The sequence below is a fragment of the Haliotis rufescens genome, unplaced genomic scaffold (genome assembly GCF_023055435.1).
Source record: "Haliotis rufescens isolate VD_foot unplaced genomic scaffold, xgHalRufe1.0.p SCAF_82, whole genome shotgun sequence".
Classification (NCBI taxonomy): Eukaryota; Metazoa; Mollusca; class Gastropoda; order Lepetellida; family Haliotidae; genus Haliotis; species Haliotis rufescens.
In genome coordinates, this window is record NW_025964375.1 from 124,419 (window position 1) to 151,191 (window position 26,773).

A 26,773-nucleotide genomic window follows, 5' to 3' on the forward strand; every position below is an offset into this window, starting at 1 on the left:
TGACGACAAATTGTCAAGTCAAGCCAGGTCATTTATTCTCAAAAATATTTTTATGATATGCAGCATAATTTTTCTGACTACACCGTCTTCTATCGATAGAAACGATATCAAATAAATAAAGCGACAAAACCCTTTTCATATCCGATAGAAATCTCTGCATGAAGCAGAGTCGATTGAATGAATCACTATCAAATAATAATGATACCAGGTGTTCGCCACCGGTGGCACCCGTCACAAACACATGCAAAGGCAAGTCAGTTATTGACCTAAAAAAAACACGGGAACCACATGTCTACCATTAACACGGGAACCACATGTCTACCATAAACACTGGAACCACATGTCTACCATAAAACTTTAAGGAAGGTACGCACATGTGTGTGAGCATGTGTGTGTGTGAGCGTGTGTGTGTGTGTGTGTGTGTGTGTGTGTGTGTGTGTGTGTGTGTGTGTGTGTGTGTGTGTGTGTGTGTGTGTGTGTGTGTGTGTGTGTGTGTGTTTGTGTGTGTTTGTGTGTATTATGCGACAACGCACGGTACTGTTTTAGGTGTCAATTTCCTTTGCCACGACGATGAAATTGTGAAAAATCATCTACATGTTCGCCTTTCTGTGCCATCCGCTGTGACTCGAATGTTAAGTTTTGACAATGTAACAGCGTAAGACCTCACTTACTCACAAGCTCACTCACTCACCCAATCACTCTGTTAACCTATAGTGTGATCGTCCATATTGTGAAGCACCCTTATACACTGACACCTCGTTAGTCCGAGCTCTGTTTATTCAGAAACCTTCCGCCACGAACGTTTATATTTGATGAAATTGGCATACGAATCTGGCAACGTGTCCGAATTTTACAGGTAACAGGGCCATCCAGATTAACAGGATTTCACTGTATCCGTAACAGTGAAAAGAATGTAATTATGTTGTTGCCTGACACACGAAAATAATCGTCGTAAAACCTGCCATACAAGTGTTACAGTCATTCCACGGCCAATCCGACTAGCATCCAAATCATCACTCAAGAACGACCGGCACGCCTTAGATGTCGTTATAAGTCCTCCTCTCCACTAGGCCTGTCCCATTGATCAAAAAATCCCCTCGCAATCAGTTTAACATTCCGCCAACCCATTGCCGTCGATTACTCAAATTTAAACGCCGTGAAAAACACGGAAGAGACGTGTGTAATGTTTGCATCTGCGGGCGTAGAGCGAGCACGGTGGTGACAGATCAGATGAAGCCTGGCCGGCCGTCAGCTCTCCCCTTTACTAGTCTGGCCAGACGAACGGGTGACGGGTCGCTTGGCTGGCCCACCGACTGTCATTCACACAGGGGAATCTTTACTATGAGATAGTTTGACATCAGCGTAGATGAAAGCGGTACGGTGTTGTTGCACAGCTGATTTCTCGCTGGTATGGATTTATACTAAGTTTAGCCTGCCACGAAGCTCGCAAGACGTTAATGACAGGTGTTGACATACTTGCACCTGGTGAATGTTGGCAGTGTTTTGTGTGTGTCGTTTTCAAGGCATCGTCAGATAAGTGTCATGCATAGCGGCGCACATCACAAGCCTTGATTACATGCGCTGCTACAATCATGGCGGATTTAGCCGAGCTTGTCAAACAGTTTCACCTGCAGAGAGCCTTTCTTTATGGATTTATCATATTATCAAGTTTCTTCGTGTTTGCGCCTCTGGGAGATTTGCAAGTAAGTAAATGTTAGCTCATCGCAAATGACACCTGGGTTATAAAGTATCAACATACACAAGGCCAGGGACCTATATTAGGCCTGTCTATATCATACATGACACGTTTTATTTGGCAATTCCACCGAAATGTATGAAGTAAGCATGTGTTTGTTACAATATCGGTGTTGATAGCCATAGATTTAAAGAATGATACATTTCTATGTTTTTCGATATATTACATTTAGTTATACTGAACTTAGATCGAGGGCCTGGAACTGTTATACAGACACAGTGTGTACTTAGTCTTAACGATAACATTATATTACAAATGCATTATTGAACTTGAAGAACCGACTCCTCTCAGAAGTGAGCCAATGGCACCGCGCAATGCAGTGGTCACTGGGCACTGCTTCCTTAGATATATGTCTTATATCGACACTGTTTCAAACTTTGGCCTCTCGGGAGAGGAATGGCGAGGAGTTTGGGATACTAAGGTTCAACTGTATACATATATGTACACCTGTGAAAATGGTCCATGCAGAACTCCATGTACCGTGAAAGCATGATACCAATAACACCTGAATGCATGACTACTCTATGGAACCTAAATGCACGTAACTCATGCAAAATGCATAACTCGGTGTCGTTTGAATGCATTATAACTCAGTGTAACGAGAACGCATGATGACTATTAAGTAATGTGAATGCATATTAACAATTCAGTGTAATATGAATCAAATGCATAGTCACTTTTCTGGACCATGTCATGCGAGCCTACATGCATACAATGTCATTTTGCATGTTTATTTAAACAATCACGGATATTCATGGTCCGGTCCCTTAAAGCGTCGGTAGTTGTATGCCTGTTCTAAAATCGTGTTTGGAGGTTGACCCAAATCTCCTCTAGGCGACAACTTAAGGCTGAACTTCCACCAACGCAAGACATGCTCGAGATACAAGTACTGCTACTCCACGCTCTGCTTGCTCCACATTTGCACGCGAGTGGGAAACTTAATGTTCACTTACGCATGTATAGGTACATAACCATAAGATGGTAACATTTTTAAAAGAAATTCGTCTTCGTCTTATAGATTCTAGCCCAAATAGTCAGTTTTACTCGTTTTTGTGTGATACATATATGTGACTGATATTTTCTATCAACCTTATATTATTGTTCTTTATGTGCACATGATTTTTTGTTGACTGTTTCTCGCCGCAAATAGCTGTAATATTGCTGAAACGGAGTAAAGCAATATCTATTCATTCATTTATACACATGTATAGGAAGGTACAAACCATTATTTATGTACGTGTATCTGGATGAAGCTCTGAAGTGTGATGCTTGTCACGGTCAGGGTGGACCCTTCTCATTGGTTCATATTAATCATGTTTCATGTATGATACTGACAGTACAGTTGAACTTACACACATGTAACAAGCTTGCGGCAGATCGAGCTTAAGGTCTGACAAGGATGACCTTGCTGTAGATACAAACGGAGTTGTTAGCAGGTGAAAGCTATTTCTGTTATGATAAGGAACGTAATAGTCATGAAATGTACAGACAACAGACTGTAGATGTAGGTGATGACACGGAAGGGCATGTTTCCGATTGTCTGCATTAGCTGCTCACGTTGGATGTTCACGATCTAAGCCTGAACGTGACGTGACCACTTGTTGATAGTTGCTTATTCACAGGCTTAAATAGAACACACGTTGAATAGAACATACGTTGATATAGAACCCACGTTGATATTTCACACGTTGAAATAGAACACACGTTGATATTTCACACGTTGAAATAGAGTACACGTTGATATTTCACACGTTGAAATAGAACACACGTTGATATTTCACACATTGAAATAGAACTCACGTTGATATTTCACACGGTGAAATAGAACACACGTTGATATTTCACACATTGAAATAGAACACACGTTGATATTTCAACAGTTGAAATAGAACACACGTTGAAATAGAACACACGTTGAAATAGAACACGTTGATATTTCACACATTGAAATAGAACACACGTTGATATTTCACACGGTGAAATAAAACAGACGCTGAAACAGAAATGTTTTAAACAATTCCTGTGTAATCGAGTGCACGTGTCTGTGACACTGGAATCAGTCATTGGGGTTCCATAAACTGAAAAGCGGCATCTCATCAGGTGTACTTTCTAAACATGTGTTAAATGCCGTACCCTCTTTTGCGAGACATTATACTGGTCTTGTAGCACATGGAATAGACATAAATAAATAATGGTATGCAAAAATATTGGCCTACAATTACAGGAAATCCCATAACTAACAACTATCAGTCTTTATTTGATACTCGTTCTGTTGAATAAGTTAACAAAATTATATCAACATGTCAGATAACAAAATATATAATAAAAATACTTTAAAAGGTATCGGGCGTGTTGGAAGAACAAACTGGAGGCAATCAAATCCACCCATTTGACTAGATGTAATCTTAATCAAAAGTGCAAATATGTTAACTGCAGTAATAAAAGTCGTGCGCTATCACCATGTTGACAAGGAGACTTATTTTGTGATCAGGGATCACGTGATTGCATATTGCCATTTCACCATTACGTTCATGATTCATTAGGCAACAACAAATTGTTTGTAAGTTTCGTCGGAATAAACATTTTCTTTTTTTCCAAAACATATTTCTTATTCATTTCACGTTTTTATCAGTATATTTTTAATTTATTTTGCATGGATTCATCTTATTTATTCAGCATTCATTTCTTTACATTTTTGAAAAAATATATTACACGAATATTTTCATGAGTAGATAAGCGCTATTTGCCGAGACTGATAATCACGGCCCACCGTACTGTTTTACCTTACAAATCTGACGGAGATGTTATTTTTTACATGTGTGTAACCCAAACGTGTTATGCAGGTTAAACAACATACACACTTAGGCTAACGTAGCGGCGACAGGGTAGCGCATAAAATGATCTATTTCTGCATGTGTGTTTAAATGACCATTTGACGTAGACGGACCTGTAAAATGTTGCTCACGTTGTTTGACAGATTGCGCCAACGCCTAGGATACGATAAGAAAATACAATGTAGTCAACATGTCACATCGCCGAATCAACAATAACGTGATTCACATTGTATCACTTCGCGATATTCGTTATATTCGTGTTCGATACTTCCAGTGTTTGCTGTATACGAACTTTGGTTATTACTGAGTGAGTGAGTTTGGTTTTACGCCGCTTTTAGCAATATTCCAGCAATATCACGGCGGGAGACACCAGAAATGGGCTTCACACATTGTACCCATGTCGGGAATCGAACCCGGGTCTTCGGCGTGACGAGCGAACGCTTTAACCACTAAGCTACCCGACCGCCCCTGAACCCAATAAAGTTTGTAAAACGGATGCAAGGAGACTTGGATTTTGACAGAGATTAATATTACGAATGGTACATAATTTACACTGTGAAACTCGAACTCTCGGTGTTTAACATGGCAAGTCTTCCCATCAATGACATAAGACTGTTTCGATGAATGAGTGTAGAGTGTAGAGAGTCGTCTTATAGACGATCGAGCGCTCGTTTAATAGCTATCTGTACCAGAAACAATCGCCTTGGGGAGGTAGCTGTTAGGGAGGGACCCAGTGATACGACGTGAGCAGGTACGACAGCCAGTTAGGTCGTTACCAAGATGCTATCTCTCCCCTCAGGGAATTATTAGCATACATTGAGGAATATTATACACAAATTCAACACAATATGTGGAGCAGGGGGAGTGGTCTGTCTGGGTATTTTCCGGAATTTTTATGCTGTTTTTTTTATAATATTGTTTGTGTTTTTTTGCGTTTTGTTTTGTTGTTTGTTTGAGTTTTTTTTTGGGTGGTCGTCATATGTTTTCTTTTGTACATTTAGAGGAATATTGCTGGTAGTGGGTGAACGTGTTTTTAGCGTAGAGTGGCTGGGGGTAGGTCCAGACCGTCTGATGTGGGTACAGTGCTCACTGGGACTCGAGGGGGTGGCAGTAGGGCGGGAGACATGTTGATGTAAAAGGTTGTGGGTCAGCTGAATGGGGTCGGTGGGGTAGGTATGGTTTATACGCCTTACCGAGATTTTTTAATGTTCTTACCATGTGTATACTAGCAGGGAAGTACATACCCTTGGGTTCTCTCATTTTGTACTTGATATTTTTCTCCTTCTCCTTCCTCTTCTGCTTCATCTTCTCCTTCGTTTTATGCTGCTTCTTATTCTGCTTCGTCTGTTTCTGCTTCGTCTGTTTCTTCTTCTTTTGTCACTTCTTTTTCTGCTGCAAGGGGCGGTCAAGTAGCCTAGTAGTTAAAGCGTTCGCTCGTCACGCCGAAGACCCGGGTTCGACTCCCGACATGGTTACAAAGTGTGAAGCCCATTTCTGGTGTCCCTCGTCGTGATATTGCTGGAATATTGCTAAAAGCGGCGTAAAACCATACTCACTCACTCACTATTCTGCTGTTTCTTCTTCTTCTGATGCTTCTATTTCTGTTTCTCCTTCTGCTTCTTCTGTTCGTTTTTCTTCTTCTACTTCTTCATCTACGGAGTAAACATTTGATTTTAATAAGATTGAATAAATTATTTGGCAAACATATTAACGTTCTGTATTTTGAACTTGGGTTGACATTACGAAACTGCGAGACATCCAAACGTTTGATATATGGATAATAGTAATTTTACCTCATGCTTTATACCGTCACAATCATTATCCTAGTATATCCTAGTACATGACATCAGCTCCTTGATATACAATTATTCTAAAACATAACAACAATGCACAATACTCACTGTGAAGGCGTGCCAGTATAGTTCCGCAATACAAAAGAGGCAACCAGTACATCAACAATACACCAAGCGTTAGATGAATGTCAAGATTCAAGATTCAAGATTCTTTATTCAGTATTTTGGGCCATGTGGCCTAGAGTACAATTACAATTACATTAATTGCTGCGTCACGTGATGTCAGGAAAATAAATACAAGTAGTCTTATTTCACATTAAATACATGGTTTAAGTATAAGGCCAAAGCCTTTACAATGTTGAGATTTTTAGAGTTGAGGAGATTACATAAACTGTGATTATCATGATGGACATTGGACAACCAAGGCAAATAGTGGTTTCTGACAGAAGAATATTTTGAACATATAAACAAAACATGAAATTCATCCTCTAAGTGCCTCCCTTTACAGTGGGTACATAGATATAGACTCAAGTCTTCATTTGTATGTTTTGACTTTCGTAGCATGTTAATCTTAAAACCGTGTAGCGATATTCTGAATTTACAATATGCTCTCCTGAGTGATTTATTCGTGAGATTACTGATGTAAAATTCTGGCTGTAAATTCATTAAATTAGATGAATGTCATCTCTGTGTGTGTCATCAACAAACAGTGTGGGTGTGATTCAAAGCTGAAACACGTACATTGGTTAAAGTAAACAGCGTTGTTAAATTACCTCATGCAATTCTACATACAAAGCCGCATGCCCGATAGCCTACAATTCCTGTAAGGAATATCTTTTCGATATCAAAACGTGTTGTGTATTTACAATTTGTATAAACTGACAATGTCGTTCTTGTTACTGATGAAAAGCGTGATACATATTCTGAATATTTATGCTTGGACACACTATTTATATTCTAGCGGTGGTAGTAAACATGGATAGAAACATATAAACTAGAATCATGCTCACCAAGGTCAATGGCAAGGTCAAGTACCCATGTAATGTGTGTGTTTGAATTTGTGTGTGTGTGTGTGTGTTTGAGTTTGTGTGTATGTGTGTTTGAGTTTGTGTGTATGTGTGTTTGAGTTTGTGTGTGTTTGAGTTTGTGTGTATGTGTGCTTGAGTTTGTGTGTGTATTTTTGAGTTGTGTGTATGTGCGTGCGTGCGTGTGTGAATATATGTGTGTGTGTGTCTGATTAATAAGTCATGAGGCACGTGTTAATTTGCTGGGACCGCTCATTCATCTGACCCCACAAATAACTCTCCCTCTCTCTCACACACACACACGCCTCATTCAAGTCAACTGAAACCAGCACCCTACACACAGGACAAGGTGGGAATCAGAGCATGGCGGATGGAATACAGGGTGGATTCTGTGCTCGGGTAGTCAGGGAGAAAATTGAAATTTGCGATCGCTGATCGGTTCTCTCGACGGAGATGTTGCGTGGGTGACACTTGTATATTGCCCACTTGTGAGTCATAGAGTCCATGAAACATGCTTTGGTGGGTTCAGAAGACTAATAGGGAGTTTCTGCCTGCTTGGATGTGTGGGCATGCCAGTAGTTACATTACCGAGTATTTGGTTTGTGGCTTGTAGACTAGCATATATTGACTGTTTGACAAATGGAATACACGTAATCATAAAACAACACCTGCTCGCGTAGCCAGCCAAGACGTTATCCTTCTTACATAATGATTAGTGATCTTGAACTTTATCTATGTGCGTGACCTTGACCTTTTTTCAAGACGTGACCTTGACCTCGAAATGTAATGCCAACGTTAAAATAAATTGTCTCCTTTTATACATTTATATTAACGTGGTAATTGTTTAACTATAAGGTGTGCATACATATCAAAGCTACTTCCTGATGTGGCCGTGTCTTCTCGAATGTACTCGAATTTGCGATATCCGATATCAAAATTTGGGGTCAGTGTAAGTCAAATCGATTCATTATTAAGAACCTCTGACCCACCAATTTTATAGACTTAAGTATTAGGCAAACATATAATGACACCTGGATGTTGGCTGTTTGCATAGGTTAGGGGGTTATGCGTAGTATGTGTAAATGTTAAACATATTGCTCGCTTAAGCCTAGGGGTAGAGTAAATGTGTGTTTTACACCGCTCTCACTGGCTCTGTCACAACATCCTATTAGTAGTTCGTGAATGGTGGGTCACATGTGTCATCAGTCTACCCAAGACATAAACCCTGACAACCTGATGGGTACATCAAAGGCGGTGTATTTTCTAGTATCCAATGAAACGCGAATTGATACTGTGTGTGCGGCAGGGCGGTGTGCTAAAGTCCACTCTTTTTATGATATATTTCTTCGCTGTTCAAAGGCGTGCCGACATATGTATCACGAGGTTGTTGGTATAGAGAACATTAATTTAGAATGCCCGTGTGTGAATACAGGAAGTAAGCTACACAGCGGCTATGTTTTAGTACCTAGTATTCACATGTGGGCGAAGTTATATCAATATCCTGATGCAATGATGAAGTTGTGTTATTTGTATGATGATAATTGTGATAAGACAAGAGTGGAATTGGGACAGTGAGTGAGTGAGTGAGTGAGTATGGTTTTACGCCGCTTTTAGCAATATTCCAGCAATATCACGGACAGAGAGAGAGAGAGAGAGAGAGAGAGAGAGAGAGAGAGAGATGATATTAGGTAAACTTGGAGAGGGAAAGAGCGAAAGCTTAAAAGGGATGTTTCTATCACTTTGGGTTTACGATGCGTAAGTATTTATCCTTTAATATGCTTATGACATATTTTGTAGTTGTGGATTGACCTTGCGTTTACAACACACGTATTGAAGTACGATGTTACCCGTAGCTCTAGGCAAGCGTAGTGCCGATGCATCTTTTCAGATGCCACCACGAGAACCATGGTGACTTCTGAAGACATGAAACGGTTATGGAAAACAATTTCTTTGTTGTGTCAACTGACTAAGGGTCAACTCGTAGCCATTTAACGTCGTTAGAAACAATAAAGACGTTACCAATAAAATACTTATCTATTGTCTTTGCTGATTAAAATACCCGTGAAGATCCGGGTTAGATTCGGTCTTCAGCAACCCATGCTTGCCTTAAGAGGCGACTAACGTGAAGATCCGGGTTAAATTCGGTCTTCAGCAACCCATGCTTGTCTTAAGAGGCGACTAGCGGGATCGGGTTGATATTGAACGGCATCATGTCAAGGTCGGTAGATCGGTGCTCCTGATGTCAATCACTGGGTTGTCTTGTTTATATACAGACCACCGTCTTTTAGCTGTAATGTTGCTGAGTGCAGCGTTAAACAACAAACAAACAAAATGTTAATTGAAAGAGGCTAATGGTCGATCACTTTCGGAGTTTCGTATATGCTTACAGTTTGTCTTATAGAAAAAGATCTTATTTTGAAGAACAGAATCCGACTACCAACATACACTGGATTTGTGTACACGTTCAGGCGTGGATAAGTGAGCGTAACACCCATTTATAAACATCCATTGAACCATTGCATAATAATAACACATTCAACATGTTGCGAGTCTTAATATAATACACATCACTTTGTAATGTGAATGAAGTCGCACTAAGTCGCATGAATCACGCGCATATGTACATATTTTCACATGCCTGAAGCCAATTTCATATGAAAAGAAATACCAACTCCTTTCAATGTGTTTTACCTGTAATGTAATGGACATTGTAAACCTGGTTTCGATACACTGAAGTAGGCCCGGGGATTTAGGTGTAGCTCAAAGTATGCCATGCAAGTTTTGATAGGAGGTATGAGTGAAGTTTCAATTTCATTGCTGTCCAAGTCCAGATATGAAAGCCATCTGAAGAATATGAACCTTTAAAAAGTTTATATTCTTTAAATTCCGCGGAGGAACAATAATACGTCTACAGTCGTGTGTTTCGTGTCAGTGAGTTTATTTTGAAATGTAAGGTGCATTTACATGATTCAAACATGATTTTGACTTGCCTTTGCATGTGTTTGTGACGGGTGTCACCGATGGGGAAGGATACGCTCACCATACGCTCGCGAACACCTGAGATCACTCGTATTATTATTTGATAGTGATTCATAAACACATGTTCATGATACAGTTGAAAAATATTATTTTTATATTTGTTATTTGAAAAAAATAATTTAAGATAGGACATATTTTATTTCCGGCAGACAGGTTACGCTTTGTACCGATGCTATTTTAATTATCGCCTGTCATAGCCCCGCCGAGGGCCCTGAGTAAATGGTTATATATAAATATATTTTCATTTCAAAGTTTCGACTCGACAAGATGTATATTCATACTGAAATATTAGTAGCAATCATCGTCATTTTTGTCAGCGTCATTGTCAAGCATTATGCAAAATCATTTCCTAGACCAGAAAGCACAGTCATGATTGACAGGTATTGTGTTTGGATTTCACAGTGAAGTGAAGCAGCTGTTGCACTGGAGGTGGTTGGTTGAAACATGTCTGTGAGCTCTCAGTATCGCCAGTTTCAGACCTTTCTTATCATGTATGCTAACTTTTGAATATTGAGTTCGCTTGTGTGTTTGTGTGAAACGAAAGTGTTTATCTGAATATAATATACTGTTTTTGAATCTCTATCATATAGTGATGATACCAGGTGTTCGCTAAAGGGTGAGCGTATCCTGCCCCAACGGTGGTCCGTCACAAACACATTCAAAGGCAAGTCAATTGTTCACTTAAAAAAACACGGGAACATTTGATAGAAGTCAAAATAGGGAATTGCTTTGGACATCATATTTGTCACTGATGCATCAATTTGGAAATGTCCTCAACATGTCTACCATTAAACTTTGAAAGTTTTACTGAGGCCTTGGTTGTTATAACCTTGATCAAACACCTTCTGAGCAAGAGTTGTATGAGGCTCTTTGAAATCTTGGTAGAAAAGGCATGCTCGATTGTACTTTGAAACCTGTGTGACAAAGGGCTGGAGCTGCAAGAATATTGCACGACAAAAAGGGAAAGTTGACTATTGGAAAGTTATCCCTCTTGTCGTACAGTCTGGAACCTGGAAACAGCGAGTTCATTATTGGTGTCTTGCCGTCAAAATATGTATACTGCAAACTACTCACTCACTCCCTCAATCACTCACTCACTCACCCCCTTCATCACTCACTCACTCACTCACTCACTCAATAGGCATTTCTTTAAAGCAATGATTTCAAATCGATGAAGAAACATGATATATCTACAAGGGTATCATATATTGCACTTATTGTATTGACAGTATTGTTTTTATTACTGTTTAACCTTCCAAGGTAGTTATATTATCGAACAGGGCAAATATTAATCTGTAATGAAGATAGCATCGAGTGTGGTCTATACAAAGACACTACATCAGAGATTGATGTGTGTGTATTGATTAGAGCGTGTTGATGTCACCCTGGCAACGGTAACTGATTTCATATACCAGATGTCGTGGGACTACACAGCTGTGTGGGGAGCTGCAGTGGATGACACATACCTGTTACACCGGAGTGTACGAACAGTGACGATTGACTTTGATAGAAATAATGACATCGACATATTCTATACACATACACAGCCACAACACACACACACACACACACACACACACACACACACACACACACACACACACACACACACACACACACACACACACACAGAATACAGCACATATACATACATATAACACTACAGCACACATCACTAAAACACATATGCCTAACACTACTACACATACGCATAACACTACACCACATACGCATAAAACTACACCACATACGCATGACAATAAAACACATACGCATGACACTACAATAAATATCAGCGGGACACAACACAAACATACAACACTACACCACATACACATGACACTACACCACATACGCATAACACTACACCACATACGCATATCACTACACCACATACGCATAACACCACACCACATTCATACAACACTACACCACATACACATGACACTGCACCATATACGCATAGCACTACACCATATACGCATAACGCTACACCAAATACGCATAACACTATACCACATACGCACGACGACGAAACACATACGCATGACACTACAACACATCAGCGGGACACAACATATACATACAACAGTACACCACATACACATGACACTACTCCATATACGCATAACACTACACCACATACACATGACACTACACCATATACGCATAGCACTACACCACACACAAACAAAACTACACCACATACATACAACACTACACCACACACGCATAACACTACACCACATACGCATAACACTACACCACATGCATACAACAGTACACCAAATACATACAGCACTACAGCACATACGCATAACACTAGAGCACATACGCATAACACTACAGCACATACGCATAACACTACAACACACACGCATAACACTACACCACATACGCATAAACTACAAAACATACACACAACACTACACCACATACGCATAACACTACAACACACACGCATAACACTACACCACATACGCATAAACTACAAAACATACACACAACACGACACCATATACAAATAAAACTACACCACACACGCATAACACAACACCACATACGCATGACACTACACCACATACGCATAACACTACACCACATACATACAACACTACACCACATACATACAACACTACACCACATACACATGACACTACACCATATACGCATAGCACTACACCATATACGCATAACACTACACCAAATACGCATAACACTATACCACTTACGCACGACGACGAAACACATACGCATGACACTACAACACAAACATACAACACTACACCACATACGCATAACACTACACTACACCACATAGGCATAACACCACAGCACATACGCATGAAACTACAAAACATACGCATGCTCACGAGTAATTGATCCCTAAGCACCTGAATTCTAACATGTGAGGGGGCACGGGTGGCCCAGTCGTCTAAGGCGCCGCGATTCGCTGTGCAGAGTTGCGTCCCTTGGGCACGCCAGAAACCTATGATTGTGGGTTCGAATCCCGGTTCGCCCCAATTATGTTTCTAGGTTTGTCAGCACCATACCCGTGCTCGTGGGTTTCACCGAAGTGGTAAACGTCTGAGACCTGCATCACTTCGGGCTTTCCTCCCACATTAAGCTGACACGCCGTGATATAACTGGAATACTGTTAAAAGCGGCGTTAAACCCAACTCACTCACTCACTCTAACATGTGAACCTGCTACATCTCCAAGCCAAGTATAAAACTTCAGTCAACTCGCGATACACGGACATGTTACGTCAACACTACGGTAGTTAAAGTTTGCGTATGTGTTTTGGTGTCATGCGTATGTGGTGTAGTGTTATGCGTATTTGGTGTAGTGTTATGCGTATATGGTGTAGTGTTTGCTGTCCTCAATGTTTGCATGACCACAAATCCTCATCCGAACTGAGCACTGATCAACCCAAGCAGTAATAATTAAAACCCTACAGATATTAAATAAATTAATGACTTGTTGATGTCTCGCTAATGTCAGCGGTTGATTTATTAGCGTGCATATCTCGAGGATGTCATGTCGATTACACGGAACACGCAGGCTTATGGGTGTTACGGGTTGTTCTGACACTAATCAATTTCACCTGAGTCGTGCCACAGCGTGGAAGTCTGACAGCTGACGGGATCTCAGGTCAGCACAATGCTGTGCCTTTATCTTTTTGTATATTACTTCAAATAGGGACTTTGTTTGTATACTGTCTTAATCACGTCGTTATATTTTTAATGTAGACATGAACAGCTTTGGTAAATATGTCTTTCTAGCACGTGTTGTTTAAATTTTGTTTGAGATCAATTCCTTTTTCGTCATAACACGTCTTCACACTCATGGGATCGGTGTATGGCTGAAATAATGCCGATGCGACGTTAAATTTTAACAAGCCGGACACTCGTTACTCCGGAAACCCCTCCATATGGACGCTCGTTTTAGCGACGTATTGATACATACAAGGGGGACTTCCCATAAACCCCATAATTCGTTAAGCCGGATATTGGTTAATCCAGTAGAACTCCTGCTATCCAGATTAACGAGGTTTCACTGTACGTGCATATATATCACAACGAAGTAACTGGCTGGCTGGTACGTTCCCCCAGCACATCTAATACTAGGTTACCCGTCCCAAGTTGGGAATTAAACGCGGAAAAATACACTGACAACCCATCCATTCCACCTCCCACGAACAGCGCTTAAATACTCGGAAGGTAGCAGAATAATGGCTGTAATTGTTGGTTTACCTGCCGTAGAACGCTTGAGGAGATAACGCGTTGGCGAACGTGAACGTTCCTGTTGACCTTGAATACATCAGAATCCCCGTGTGACATCCACAAACAGACTACTGTCACATTTCAGGCCGGGGACGGAGCTCGGTCAGACTGCAAATACGCTTTGTATTTAGTGCTTCGTTCTGATCAAATTGACATATCGTTTTTGTAATTGGCGTGTATGAATTGTTCAAATTATTTGTAGTTTATTATCCACTCATGGCACGGTGTGTATCTTGTGTGTGGAGACGGGGGTACAATGGATTCATATGGAGTAAAAGGGAAGTCTAACGAGAGCCAGCCACACATCAAATGTCTTGACCTGCCAATAAAACAAGGACGGACACCAATACATAAGGGACGAGTGTGCACACACTAACATTGATCATGGGATTCGGACAGACAGACAAATCTATTTAGTAAATAATACAAAAGCCCATAACACATTAATAACAAACATACATCATGCATGTAAATTATGTATAATTAATGAAGGTAAATTTCTCAGATCAAAAGCCTTAGAAAAGAATATCGTCGGATCATAGGCTGCCTGACATCATACGTTTTCATACGACCGTGTTTGTCGCAATTACTCGCGCTATAACAAAGGGTGTAACATCACACAGACATTGTAAATACTCACATGATGGCTTGTTTATAATATATAGTCGTCTTTTATAAGTGATGAGATGTTTTACAGTTGTTCTTGTGATTAACGAAAAAATTACGAATGTTTCTTAAGCGTCCGAAAACAAATTACGAATGTTTCTTAAGCGTCCGAAAACCCATACAAGTGGAACCAATGTTTTAAACGATAAAGCTGTCTTCGGGTTTCATAAACCGAATCTTTTTATCACAGAGGAAAATGAATTTGTATATTTTAATGTAAAATATGTAAGATATTAACAGCCGATACTGGAATATTGTTCGCATATACACATCATGGGATATACAACTTCCTATCACAGACTCGCCCTGATTGTGTAAATGACAAACGATCTGCACCAATTCGGGCTTTCCTCCCACATTAGAGCTGACATGTCGGTGATGTGACTGAAACGCAGCTGAAAGCGCCGTTATAGACAACTCACACTAAGCTAGCATTATTTGTAATGGTCCTGTGTTGGCAACAACCGCGTTCTTGGTGTATGATAAAATATTTCCCACGTATTTAACTTAGGTATGCCAGAATCTGATGATAGTCGCCTCGGAACACAATTTCTAGATGTGCCAACACTGTACCCGAGCCTATTGATGTCACCACTGTGGACATCCTCTAAGACCTGCATCACTTTAACCTTTATCACATCAAGCGGACACGCCGAGATGTCACAGAAATACTTCCAAAACGGCTTTAAGCCTCACTCACTCACTCACTCACTCACGCACTCACGCACTCACGCACTCACTCACTCACTCCTTGTTCCATGTATTCTTCTCCCGATTAAATTGATATCAGATATAAATAAAAATGACCTTAGGTACCAATGAGTTTAATGAAAAACAAAACAAAATCACGTTATATATGTTTGTTGTACGATATCAATCGATCTAACAACGAGGCTGTGCTGAGAACATCATGGATGTCTATTGTCTATGTGCACCCGGTAGGATGAGATGGTAATCTGGCTGTAAATCTTCTAGTGCCTCATAGCCACATGAGTTGTATTCTCCCCAGGGTGCTGTGAATGAAATTCGAGTTCACCTGATCCATCGCAGTAGTAATATTATGTTGCGTCACTGAGTCGCTATCCAAGCTGGAAGTCAGACTCTATATAATTGCAATATATTATTATGTCCCTTTATTTTTCTACATGTTCGATATTTTTAAAAATCATTCATTGAAATGATATTAGTATGACGTCAAAGTTATGTGCGCAAATGTCCTCATACCAATATGTTCTCTCATATGGAGATCATAACGTGTGTGCCATAAGCTGAAACAATTCATGCTCATGCTATCAACCACTAGTTTGCCTTATCCAGTTTCGATTATTTACAGCCGCAATGATATTGTTGCGATATTGCTGACTGCTGCGTAATGGAAGCTTCATTCATTCCTACATACACGCTAAGTAAAAACAATACATAAACGATTCCTTATATTTAGAAGACGCCAGTCTTCAGCCTAATGTGCTATTTTGGACTTGGGTTCAAACAGGTTACAAACCAGACGTGACTTGGAGTAAATATAACCCCATGACGCAATATGTCTACGTTAACCTTTCATTGCGTAAACATTTCCCGAAGTAGAAACGTTTGTGTACACGAACCAAAAAATCAAATATCCCAAAATAATCTCCTCAAATAGTGTCAATTTTTAAAGCATATATTCAGTGCTTTAATTTGCCAGCCGTAAGTAAACACACTCTGCACTTAACCAATCTCTTTTCGAACTACTTTTGGGATCTGTATAGTTGTTTACAAAGAAAGAGTACTGCTTCATTCAAGACGTTGAGCTTCAATGAGCGTCAATGTTGTGAGGTGTGAGTGCTGTAAATCCCCCCTCCATGTTTCAACTGCTTGCCATTCCGTATATACACTTCATCGCTTCCTGCGGTTCGTAGCTGGATACGAAATCGCTACGTTATTCTAGTTCGGGGCTCATCACTCCCTTAACCTGCCCAGATGCTGAATGTGTACCACGTGCGCTAGACCACTCCACCAGCTATTTTGTTATTTTCCGAATCAGGGTCACGGTGTCCTGGCAAAATACCTAATGATGAATTATTCGAGGTGATCGAATTTTGAATGATCATACTTTGTTATTCTCGACAAGGGCTGGGGTGTTTAAGCAAGTTGCCATAAAATGTATAGTCATCACGTCATGCGATTAAATGCAATACATGGAGCTCCCTCACGGCTTTGTGTAAAGGCAATACACAAGGCGTATATGTATACGTGCTTTCATTGTCACAGGTGTATTTGACGTGTGATAAATAAAAAGCACAACAATATCACTTCTGGTAAGTTAATGATTGTAATATATAATGTATTGATATTTAAAATAAATGTGCAACGAAGTTGTATATTCGAAAAACAGCTGCTGCCATTTCAGGTGCTGCATTTGTTTGTTTGTTTTTTGGGTTTGTTTGATGGTTGGTTAACGCCGCACTCAGCAATATTCCAGCTATATGACGGCGGTCTGTAAATAACGAAATCTGGACCAAACAATCCAGTGATTGACATCATGAGCATCGATTTACGCAATTGGGATACCAAGTCAGCATGTCTGACCACCCGATCCCGTTAGTCGCCTCTTACGGCAAGCATAGTCGCCTCTTACGACAAGCATAGTCGCCTCTTACGACAAGCATAGTCGCCTCTTACGACAAGCATAGTCGCCTTTTACGGCAAGCATAGTCGCCTCTTATGACAAGCATAGTCGCCTTTACGGCAAGGTCGGGTCGCTGGAGACCGATTCCTCCCCGGATCTTCACAGGTCTGCAGCATATAAGCGTGACAGTTCTTCAAACGAATAACACATCTCAGTTTCAATGAAGTGATGTGAATGTGTTAGTTATATTCGCGAATTTGTGCATATAAGTACGAGATTGTCCAGTGGTCTCATGCACCTCAATTTGCTGCGCAGAGTTGCGTCCCTTAGTTGTGGCAGGATCTGACGACTTAGTTTGGTCGCCTCGGTGGGGATCCGTGGTTTGCCAGCTGTATACACGTGCTAGTGGAGTAGTAACGTCTGCGACCAGCGTGACTGATTTTCCTCCATTATTAACCCGAAACACCGTGATGGAACAGAAATACTTACGTATTCACGTACCGACCGGTGAAATTTCGGGGTAGAATAGGTCTTTAGCAACCCATGCTTGCCATAAAAGGCGACTATGTTTGTCGTAGGAGGAGACTAACTGGATCGGGTGGTCAGGCTCGCTGACTTGGTTGATGCATGTCATCGTATCCCAATTGCGTGAATCGATGCTCATGATATCAATCACTGGATTGTCTGGTCCAGACTCGATTATTTACAGACCGCCGTCATTTAGCTGGAATAATGCTGAGTGCGGCGCTAATCAAACAAACAAACAAACAAACAAACAAACAAACAAAAACTCACGTTCTCGTGGTACACCAGGAACCACTTCCCATAACGGTGTAAATGTGTGGCGTCGGCAATTACCAGGAATTGTCAAGTGCCACATCACAAAACACGTATAATCATATACCAATTCAGAGTCATATATTCCAAGCCACAATACTCGTATCTCATTAAATACCTGTAGGTAAATGTATTGTCAAAATGGGGTCAGCAATGTCAAACAGTGTACTCTACTTCATATGTTCCAACAAGGACAAAGCAATACATGACCAGCCACATGTAATCACAAGTTCATTCTGGACAGCAAAGGGCATCTCTCACACAATCGGCGTCAGTAATAACCAATGTGTATGTAAAGGGTATACGAGATTAAACGTCCCTTGAGGACTCCCAATGCACTGAACCGATTCGGATGACATGAGTGTAGAAAGTTCTCAGCCCATTATGAACCAGAGACACATTTACTGAGGTGTCACCTGTGTAATATCTCCTAGTTGTCAGGACCCGTGAAGATCCGGGGTAGAATATATCTTCAGCACCCATGCTTGCCGTAAAAGGCGACTATGCTTGTCGTAAGTGGCGACTAACGGGATCGGGTGGTCAGGCTCGCTGACTTGGTTGATGCTCGTCATCAATCCCAATTGCGTGGATTGATGCTCATGATATTAATCACTGGATTGTCTGGTCCAGACTCGATTATTTACAGACCGCCGTCATATAGCTGGAATATTGCTGAGTTCGGCGTTAAACAACAAACAAACAAACATTAGCAAACACTTAACTTTCCTAGCAGATTAAGCATGTCCAGATTAGCATACACTTGGTGATAAGCAGAACCCTCCTAAGCATACACTCCGATTAAGCATACACTTCCAGATAAGGATACGCCTGCATAGGATTCACCTTAATCGTACACCAAGAAAACAGTATACAAGTCGAGATTGCATAAACTTCATAAGTATATAATTTATTTGCACGCCCTTCCCGATAAGCAGGATATTATACATCATATACTTGGAGTTAAGCATACGTAAATACTTCGAGATCAGCATTCATTACACTGGCATACACACCCTGATAGCCATACACTTCGAGCTCAATGAGAACTTTGTGTTGTGACACACACATATATAGAGAATTGTTTAATAGGCATTACTTAGAAGTTGACGGATGACAAAGTACAGTCGCCTTTGCAGTAATCAAAGAAGTTGTTATCCAGAGAGAGAGAGAGAGAGAGAGAGAGAGAGAGAGAGAGAGAGGGAGGGAGGGGGAGAGAGAGAGAGAGAGAGAGAGAGAGAGTATACCTAGCGCCGTACAGATAGGGTGTTGTGACGACAGAATGTACAGACTGGTTCCCGTTTGTTCCTGCGATAGATTGAAAGAGAGAGTTGCGACACCAAGTGGATAATCTGGGAACCAGTCTGGACATACTTTCATGTTCCAGCTGTGGTCAGATGCCCTCCCCACGTGATGCACCAATACTATAGTAGGTATGTGTGGGTATGTGAGACAAGTCACGTGACTGTGACAGTCCTGGGGTAAAATACACCCCCACTAAGGCAAGCCTTAGATAAACACCGATCCTTGTGTGGAACAATAACGAGTAGAAATACTTAACATCTAACTCATGGTTCTTTGTAGTAAAAACGTACTTCTTCACCTTATGTAGAGCGTGGAAACAAAAACACGTTGTCCTGTTGTGTACACCTCACGGCCTTGCTTGGAGAGGCTCAGGACAAGAGTCTGCTAATCCTAAAAAAACACCGGGCTTGAGTTCAAACCTGGTACTTGTTTTGTTCTCTTACAGTCGTGGTGGACAGTGACCTGATGACAATGCATTTAAAGAGTAAACTACCCCCGCCCAGGTACCCCCACCCCTCGCGGAACAGATGTGATAGCTTCATTGAGAAAGGGACCATGTCTACGTCTATGAGTAGGGGAGGGGGGGGGGGGGGGGGGGGGGGGGGGTTGGCGGTCGGGTAGCCTAGTGGTTAAAGCGTTCGCTCGTCACGCCGAAGACCCGGGTTCGATTCTCGACATGGGTACAATGTGTGAAGCCCATTTCTGGTGTCCCCCGCCGTGATATTGCTGGAATATTTCTAAAAGCGGCGTAAAACCATACTCACTTACTCACTAAAGTCTGAGAGTTACGATCATCTTAGCGCTAAGTTCGCTGGCAAGTGGGCGCTGGTTGCAGTGGTGTAGTATATACCCGAGCTGCCAGCTGTCTGTATGTGATCATGGGTCACGGTGACTACCTGGTGGCGTACTCCGTCAGCAGCCGAATCACGTAGACAAAGATGTTGCCGTAGTCCGTATGTAGATTCCTCTGTTTTCCGTGTAATGTAACACGTACGTACAGGAACGACTAACGCGACTGCACCCACCAGATGCAATCACAGGAGGCCCTGTACACAGGTAACACGCCCTGGTTTGTTCCCTGGGAAAGGGAAGCCACAGGCTCATGCCATGATACACTGTTGGCGATGCCCAATCAGTTGACCTGTACCTTCTGTTGCTGTATCAGATGACCACAATCAAGTTATGCCGAATCGCTGACGACGTGACGCCTTCGTTGTAAATATGTATACATGGTGGTGTTTTTTTCACATTTGGGTGTCAGTCTTTCATAATTTGACCGGTTGGGACGGAAGATCACCTTGGCGAATTAAGACGCGTTATTATAATCGGCAATCATGGTGTTGCCCGCGGTGATATTGCTGCAAAACAGAAGCATTAAACCCCACTCACTCACTCACGGTGTCACTCACTCACTCACGGTGTCACTTGCTTTTAAATTACTGTAACATTCATGAAAACGGCGCTTAACTCACTCATTCACACACTCTGCAGGGCGTGTTCTGAGTCGCCCCAAGGATTATATATGCATGCTTGTACCTACCCAAGGATATTCTATTCAGACTGGTACCAACCCAAGGATTATCTATTCATGCTTGTACCTACCCAAGGATTATCTATTGAGGCGGGTACCTACCCAGGATTATCTATTCATGCTGGTACCTACCCAGGATTATCTATTCATGCTGGTACCTACCCAAGGATTATCTATCCATGCTGGTACCTACCCAAGGATTATCTTGTTCAGGCGGGTACCCACGGGTTATCTATTCAAATTAACGATTAAAAACCTTAAAAACGCCTGTCAAATAAATGTCACATTTAGTTTAAAACACAATGGAGAACCATTTTTCTCCGAGTTAAAATCTGATGATCACCGCATACAAAACAACCCTTTTATACAACCCTATCTTTAACAATCTGTCACGCATGGCATAGCGCCGCGACATAACTCAACTACTTGATATGTGAGCTCCCCGCCGGCTTATCAGCTTTATGGGAGTGTGGTAGCAAATATGGGGTGGATCCCGACAAATTCCGCAAACGGGGAAACACGGAATGCAGATAGAGTCGTCAATGATGTCAACCCTGCTGCCCCACACGCAACCCATGACCGCTAACAGTGGCGTTGCCAGGCAACGGAACACATCTATGATGGCGATGCTGATCCTGGTAGTAGGAGTACTAAATTGTTATGATAACAATAATAGCAATAATATTAGTACATGATATTAGTCACAGTTAGGTGGACAGTCACTTGCCTCAGGAGACACCACATTTTTTTGTATATTTTTAGTACCAGTAGTTTTAAATAATTTATTTAAGGTGTCTTTATGTACGTGTCTTTAGAATTGGACAGTGGTGAAGAAGGGTATTTAAAGAATCATATAATCTCTACCGGTCAAACTACTAACTGATTAAAACTGATACATACGACTGCAAAACTATCTTGGTTTCACTTATTGTTTGTTTGTTTGTTTGTTGTTTACGCCGCACACAGCAATATCCCAGTAGGTACCGGGGCGGTGTGAAAGCCTGGTGGTTAAAGCGTTCGCTCGTCACGCCGAAGACCCGGGTTCGATTCCCCCACATGGGTACAATGTGTGAAGCCAATTTCTGGTGTCCCCCGCCGTGATATTGCTGGAATATTGCTTACAGCGGCGAAAACCTTACCCACTCACTCACTCTAACAGGTACCACTAACATATATTCCTCATGAGGAGTTAAAGAGCACATATTCTTTAGGTTATTCTTTAATTTCTTTTGAGTAGTATATCTTCAGCAAATACTAACAACTTAACAAAGCTTATTAATATTTCATTCCGATATGAAGGTATGCAAAAATTTGCAGACGTAAAGGTTACACGGCATTTTCGTAAAAAAGGACACTTGGAATTGTATCTTCAAAACATGTAGAGGGCTTTTATTGGGACAGAGCGCTTAACACGTCGACTACTGTGTGTTGTATCCTAGTTTAAATCACAGTGGTAATGTCATATGTCTTCTAAGTCTCAGTTTAAATCACACACAGCGTAATTTCATATGTCAGACATCTTTGAGATAGGGTGGTGGGGTAGCCGATGAGTTCGCTTGTCGCCCGCGTGGAAGGTCAATTGACATCATGGACACAAGGTGTACATGTGAAAGACACTTTGTATCGTTAAAACATGCAGCGGGCTCTTAATGGAACAGGACGCTTTACACTTCGACTACTGTGTGTTGTATATTCCTAGTCTCAGTTTAAATCACAGAGGCAATTTCATGTGTCAGACATCTTTGAGATAGGGTGGTGGGGTACCCGATGAGTTCGCTTGTCGCCCGCGTGGAAGGTCAATTGGCACCATGGACACAGGGTGTGAAAGACACTTTGTATCGTTAAAACATGTAGCGGGCTCTTAATGGAACAGAGAGCTTAACACTTCGACTAGTGTGTGTTGTATCTTCTTAGTCTAGTTTAAATCACAGAGGCAATTTCATGTGTCAGACATCTTTGAGATAGGTAGGTGGTGTAGCAGATGAGTTCGCTTGTCGTCCGCGTGGAAGGTCAGTTGACATCATGGACACAAGGTGCGAAGCCCATCCCTGCTGTGCTATTGCAAGAATATTGCTAAAAGCGGCGTAAAACCACACTCACTTTAATTAATCAATCAGTCATTCACACACATACAAATGGAAGATTTATTATTCTAACATCATAGGGGTCACGGGTGGCCCAGTCGCCTAAGGCGCCGCAATTCGCTGTGCAGAGTTGCGTCCCTTGGGCACGCTAGAAACCTATGATTGTGGGTTCGAATCCCGGTTCGCCCCGATTATGTTTCTAGGTTTGTCAACACCATACCCGTGCTCGTGGGTTTCAACGAAGTAATCAACGTCTTAGACCTGCATCACTTCGGGCTTTCCTCCCACATTAAGCTGACACGCCGCGATATAACTGTAATACTGTTAAAAGTGGCGTTAAACCCAACTCACTCACTCACTCACTCTAAAATCATATCAACATACATGATGTATCTGACGCGTTGATCACTGCTTGTGCCCGGAGTTCCTCACTTGGTGTAAACGTTCAATATCCAGGTCGTTACCATCTTGTTTATTTCTTAATGAAGCCCCTTTTAAAACAGCTGAGTCACGTGTAAGAGATGTCTATTTCAGCGAAACGTGTCAATATCACCACAGCAGGTGGCATGACGCCACACACAACCTTGAATGTTCCCAACACCTTATCTCCAAGTCACGTCAACTCCAGCCGCGTGTATTGTGACAAGCATGCGTAAAGTTTGGTTCAAGCAAGGTTACGACAAAATGTAACATACTTCAAATTACCTCATCTGAAATACGAGTCGACAGTGCACCTACGACCCTCAATGTCGTGTACAAGATTTAACTACTTTGGGTGATCGCTCCAGAAATGAGCAAATGTTGCCAAAAGGCTTTCGACAAACTTGGAATATTTGAGTAGGAATTTTCATCGAGAGGAGATTGGGATCCCCATTGTAGTCTGTGTGTCGAGTAATCTCCGACATCGATTTAACGTTGACACTTTTACTGCTGGGAGGGTGGTGAGTTTGAGAAGGGGTCCCGAGGGAAATCTACCTGGACTTTCAGCACTTTATTTTTACTGTTCTAGAATCTCTAACAATGAAAGGATGTGTTTGTGCAACGTAACTAGACATATTTTGTTGATCCTACTATTGATAAAACTTTGTTTGTTTTGTTCTTTAACGCCGCACTCAGCGATATTCCATATGACGGCAGTCTGTAAATAATAGAGTCTGGACCAGACAATCCACTGATTGACATAATGAGCATCGATCCACTCAATTGGGATACGATGACATGCATCAATAAATCAGCGAGCCTGGCCCGATCCCGTTAGTCGTCTCTTACGACAGGCATGGTCGCCTTTTACGGCTAACATGGGTTACTGAAGTCCTATTCTACCTAACTGTTTTGTCTAGGCGTCACATTTTAAAGCTGCCCAAGCCTGATATTTATCCAAGTATCGTTTATATTTAAAGGGGCTAGGCAGGCAATGTTTTAGTTTTACACCTGGCACTAACCACAACGTCTAGAGGTTCACCGGTAACTAGCACGGGGTGGCGGAGCATTGTTTCCCTTCACTATAGAGGTTCGTGTTGTGTCTGCACACCGTTGTCATATATTTTATTTAATCTACTTTAAATAGGAAACGTAAATACTTTGTATGAATGGCCTGATTCAGCACTAAAACCTTTGAGTGAGTGAGTGAGTGAGTTCCGCCGCTTTAAACAGTTTTCATGTTATATCACGGCGTGTCAGCTTGATGTGAGTGGAAATCCCGAAGTGATGCAGGTCTCAGACGTTTACCACTTTGGTAAGACCCACGAGCACTGACAAACCTAGAAACTCAATCGGGGCGCACCGGGATTCGAACACACAATCATAGGCTCCTGACGTGACCAAGGGACGTAACTCTGCACCGCGAATTGCGGCGCTTCAGACGACTGGGCAATCCGTGGCCCCTCAAATTTTGAATTATCACGGTCCTGTTAGGCTTTTTTCTAACTCTATCAACTGCAAGTTTTTGATTTATTGCCAATGTGAGAGATATCTGAAATCCTCTAAAATGTGTTTTGCCAGAATGTACTGTCGTTGTTGCATGTAGATGCTGAACAGAAACACTGTACCTCTCATTCACATTACTTTCAGAACGTCGCCAAACTGTTTGTTCTAATTTCTTAAATCCTTCTGACAACAGTGTAAATACGGGCAAACATCACACTTTGTCCTCTCGAAAGCACATGTCATAATAGGAAATGCGATGCAAAGCGAATTAGAAACAAATGGATTCATCGATCAAATCGGATCAAACAAAATTCTAGTCTCTGTATTTGTCTACATTAATCACTGCGCGTTAATCATGATAATGATTACTGACATGTTGAATTATCGTTTTAGATAATGCAGTGTTTTAAATTGAGATACAGACACATCTGCTTCTGCATCGACTGTAAAATTACTCATTTCTGAATGCTAAAAGAAACGAAGTCGTTTGTTTACGGCATTGACGCAATCTCATTAAAATCAGACCTTAGTTCTCGCTACCGCTAAACCAAAGATCTGAAGACATCCTATTAGGGGTCATGTCAGAACGACCTTTCATCCGACCAATCAGAGCATCGCTTACCAGATTATGAAAGTGACAGTCGGAATGTGATTTCTAATCATGCAACCTCGAAAACTTTAACTCCGAACGATAGTTACGGGTTTAACGACTGAATCCATACAATCTAGACTATCTATTAGCCATTCCAGAATGTTCTTTTGTTTAGGTTTCAAATTTTTAATCGAGACTTTGTCAAAATATGTTTCGAAGCGTAGTCGCCAATTTGAAATTAGTGCCGTAAAGCACGAGAAAGCTGGTTTCTGATTGGTCATTCCATTGGTCGGTCAAAGTTCGCGCAAGGTCGGTCTGACGTGACCCTAATGGGGTGTCCTCATATCTTTGTTTAGCGGTAGCGAGAACTAAGATCTGATTTTAATGAGATTGGCATTGTCGTAAATGGGTCATCGTGCCACTGACGGCGTGGGACATGGCTCATAATGTCAACCACTTGTTGGTCTGGCTTAGACAGGACTATTTAACGACCG

General features: G+C 41.5%; 1 protein-coding gene across 1 annotated transcript in view; it reads left to right on the forward strand.

Moving 5' to 3' along the window:
• Positions 1–1,111: 1,111 nt before the first annotated feature.
• Positions 1,112–26,773, forward strand: part of LOC124144130 — a 44,894-nt gene continuing 19,232 nt past the window's right edge. Inside the window, exon 1 of the mRNA XM_046513388.2 lies at positions 1,112–1,703. Within this exon, the coding sequence (XP_046369344.1) occupies positions 1,593–1,703 (111 nt within the window). The 5' untranslated portion in view covers positions 1,112–1,592. The remainder of the gene's footprint in view (positions 1,704–26,773) is intronic.